Source organism: Cebus imitator, unplaced genomic scaffold (genome assembly GCF_001604975.1).
Source record: "Cebus imitator isolate Cc_AM_T3 unplaced genomic scaffold, Cebus_imitator-1.0 Scaffold93, whole genome shotgun sequence".
NCBI lineage: Eukaryota > Metazoa > Chordata > Mammalia > Primates > Cebidae > Cebus > Cebus imitator.
The window spans coordinates 5,290,691-5,293,172 of record NW_016107408.1 but is presented as its reverse complement, the minus strand read 5'-3'; the positions used below and the strand labels follow the sequence as shown (position 1 = coordinate 5,293,172).

The following is a 2,482-nucleotide window of genomic DNA, read 5'->3' as shown; positions in this document are numbered from 1 at the left end:
AAAAAAAAAAAAAAAGAAACATTTCTGAGTTTAGGGACTGTTTTTTGCTAATACTGCTTTGCCTGGAACTCCAGGAGACTAGTGCTGGCATGACCACTAGTTGTGTCTGGAGTTGAGTACTACCACTAAGCCCCCTGTGTGTTGGAAAGACTTCCCCCTAAATCCCTCAGAGCACATTGAGGCATCACCTGTCTGGGTGTGGAGAGAACTGGAGAAGGGCTTTGGAACCGATAGGGGTCCTTCCATAACTAGATAAGGGGAAAGGAGAGAGACAAATGAAAGGATAGGTTTACCAGTTCTCCATTCTAATGCAGGATCTCTGAAGTGCTCATTGGGGTGGGGTCATCAGAGTAAAGTTTATGTTTTTTGTTTTCGATGTGTTCCTGGCACCACGGCAATTTCTCGTGCAGAATATTTGCATAGCACTGTCCTAAGTTGGACGGAGGTAGCAGACTGACCCTGGGCTTGACTGCATCAAAATGAAATGTCACATTTGGTGTCAAATAAATATTAGCTGCTATGAAGTATGACTGGTTTTTTGTGTTCCAAAATTAAAATAGGAAGTAAATTTTTGAATTTTTTTCCTTTCTAGGGAGAAGCTGATATTCATGGTGAGTACTTCTGAAGACCAAATTTCTGGCTCTGTCAGTGGTTTTAGGACAGATGTGAATTTTGATTTAAATCATGTCAGCTAGGCGCAGTGGTTCACGCCTGTAATCCCAGCACTTTGGGAGGCCAAAGCAGGTGGATCCCGTGGTCAGCAGTTCAAGACCAGCCTGGCCAAGATGGTGAAACTCTGTCTCTATTATAAATACAAAATTAGTCAGGCGTGGTGCCAGGCACCTGTAATCCCAGCTCTTCTGAAGGCTGAGGTAGGAGAATCACTTGAACCTGAGGGGCAGAGTGAGCTGAGATGGCACCACAGCACTCCAGCCTGGGTGACAAAGCAAGACCCCATCTCTAAATAAATAAATAAAATCATGTCTTGGGGAAGGAGACTGGGGAGTGAAACCTGGCTGTGCCCCAAGTGCTGCCATCCTCTGGGTGGAGAGGAAACGAAAATGAAACTGGAAAGTCAGTAAACATGGCCACATTCTTAATCTGCCAGTAATGTGATCAATGCTAGAAATGTAATAGAAGAGAAAAATTGGAGAATCCTTTAAAATTACATATATTGACTGGGCGTGGTGGCTCACGCCTGTAATCTCAACACTTTGGGAGGCTGAGGCAGGCAGATTGCTTGAGCCCAGGAGTTCAAGACCAGCCTGGGAAACATGGTGAAACACCATCTCTATAAAAAAAGTACAAAATAGCCTGGCATGGTGGCACATGCCTGTAATCCAACTACCCAGGAGGCTCAGGTGGGAGGACTGCTTGAGCCCAGGACGTGGAGGTTGCAGTGAGCAGAGATCACACCATTATACTCCAGTCTGGGTGACAGAGTGAGACCTTGCCTCAAAAAAATAAACCCAAATATATCTATACTCAAACACACCCACATTTAATCAGGTCAGTATTGGTTACACTTAATGAGAGCTTTTTTTTTTTTTTTGAGATCAGGTGTCTCTCTGTCACCAAGGCTGGAGTGCAGTGGGTGATCACAGCTCACTGTGGCCTTGACCTCAGCTGATCCGCCTACCTCAGCCTCCTAAGTAGCTGGGACTATAGGTGTATGCCACCACACCTTGCTAATTTCTTTTTATTTTTAGTAGAGATGAGGTCTCACTATGTTTCCCAGGCTGGTCTCGAACTCGTGAGCTTAAGTGATCCTTCCACCTCAGCTTCCCCAAAGTGTTGGTATTACAGGCATGAGCCATCCCAGCTGAGAGCTTTTTGCATTTATGTACTTATTGTATTTATGTATATACTAGCCAAGTGCAGGATTGAGAAAAGGAGAAAGCTGGACCTGTAACTATGAACAATCCAGATAACTCCCACCCAGAGAGAGCTTTTTAAGATAAGCATTTCAAGCTCAGCGCACAGCATCCAATTTACAAAGTTCATTTGTTTTTATAGGGATGTTGCTTATTCAGCAACACATTGGTTACTTGGTGATTTTGTAAATAATGATTTAGGGAGCAAATGTAAATTTTGAGCTGACCATCCATATTACCAATTACAGGTAGAAATAAGCTGTAATTATTGACTTAATTACCTTAAGTCTTGGAAGTATTTGTTGGCATTTCTTTAACAAGTGCTGGAGAACTGCTGATGAATGCGAGGCTGACAAGTATCAGGCAGCAGCAGTCCGTGAGTGCGGCAGTCACAAGGCCCTCTGGTCTAGACAGAAGCAGCAGCTTCCTCTTAAGGCCTTTTCCTACCCTTATGTTTTATGGTGTAGTGCTTTCAAGGACACACAGAGCCGGGCGCGGTGGCTCACGCCTGTAATCCCAGCACTTTGGGAGGCCAAGGCGGGTGGATCACGAGGTCAAGAGATCGAGACCGTCCTGGTCAACATGGTGAAACCCCGTCTGTACTAAAA

General features: G+C 44.7%; 1 protein-coding gene across 1 annotated transcript in view; it reads left to right on the top strand.

The window, feature by feature from the left end:
• Nucleotides 1-2,482, top strand: part of JPT1 (Jupiter microtubule associated homolog 1) — a 17,970-nt gene that overhangs the window by 7,250 nt on the left and 8,238 nt on the right. The window contains exon 3 of the mRNA XM_037741080.1: nucleotides 593-611. Within this exon, the coding sequence (XP_037597008.1) occupies nucleotides 593-611 (19 nt within the window). The remainder of the gene's footprint in view (nucleotides 1-592; nucleotides 612-2,482) is intronic.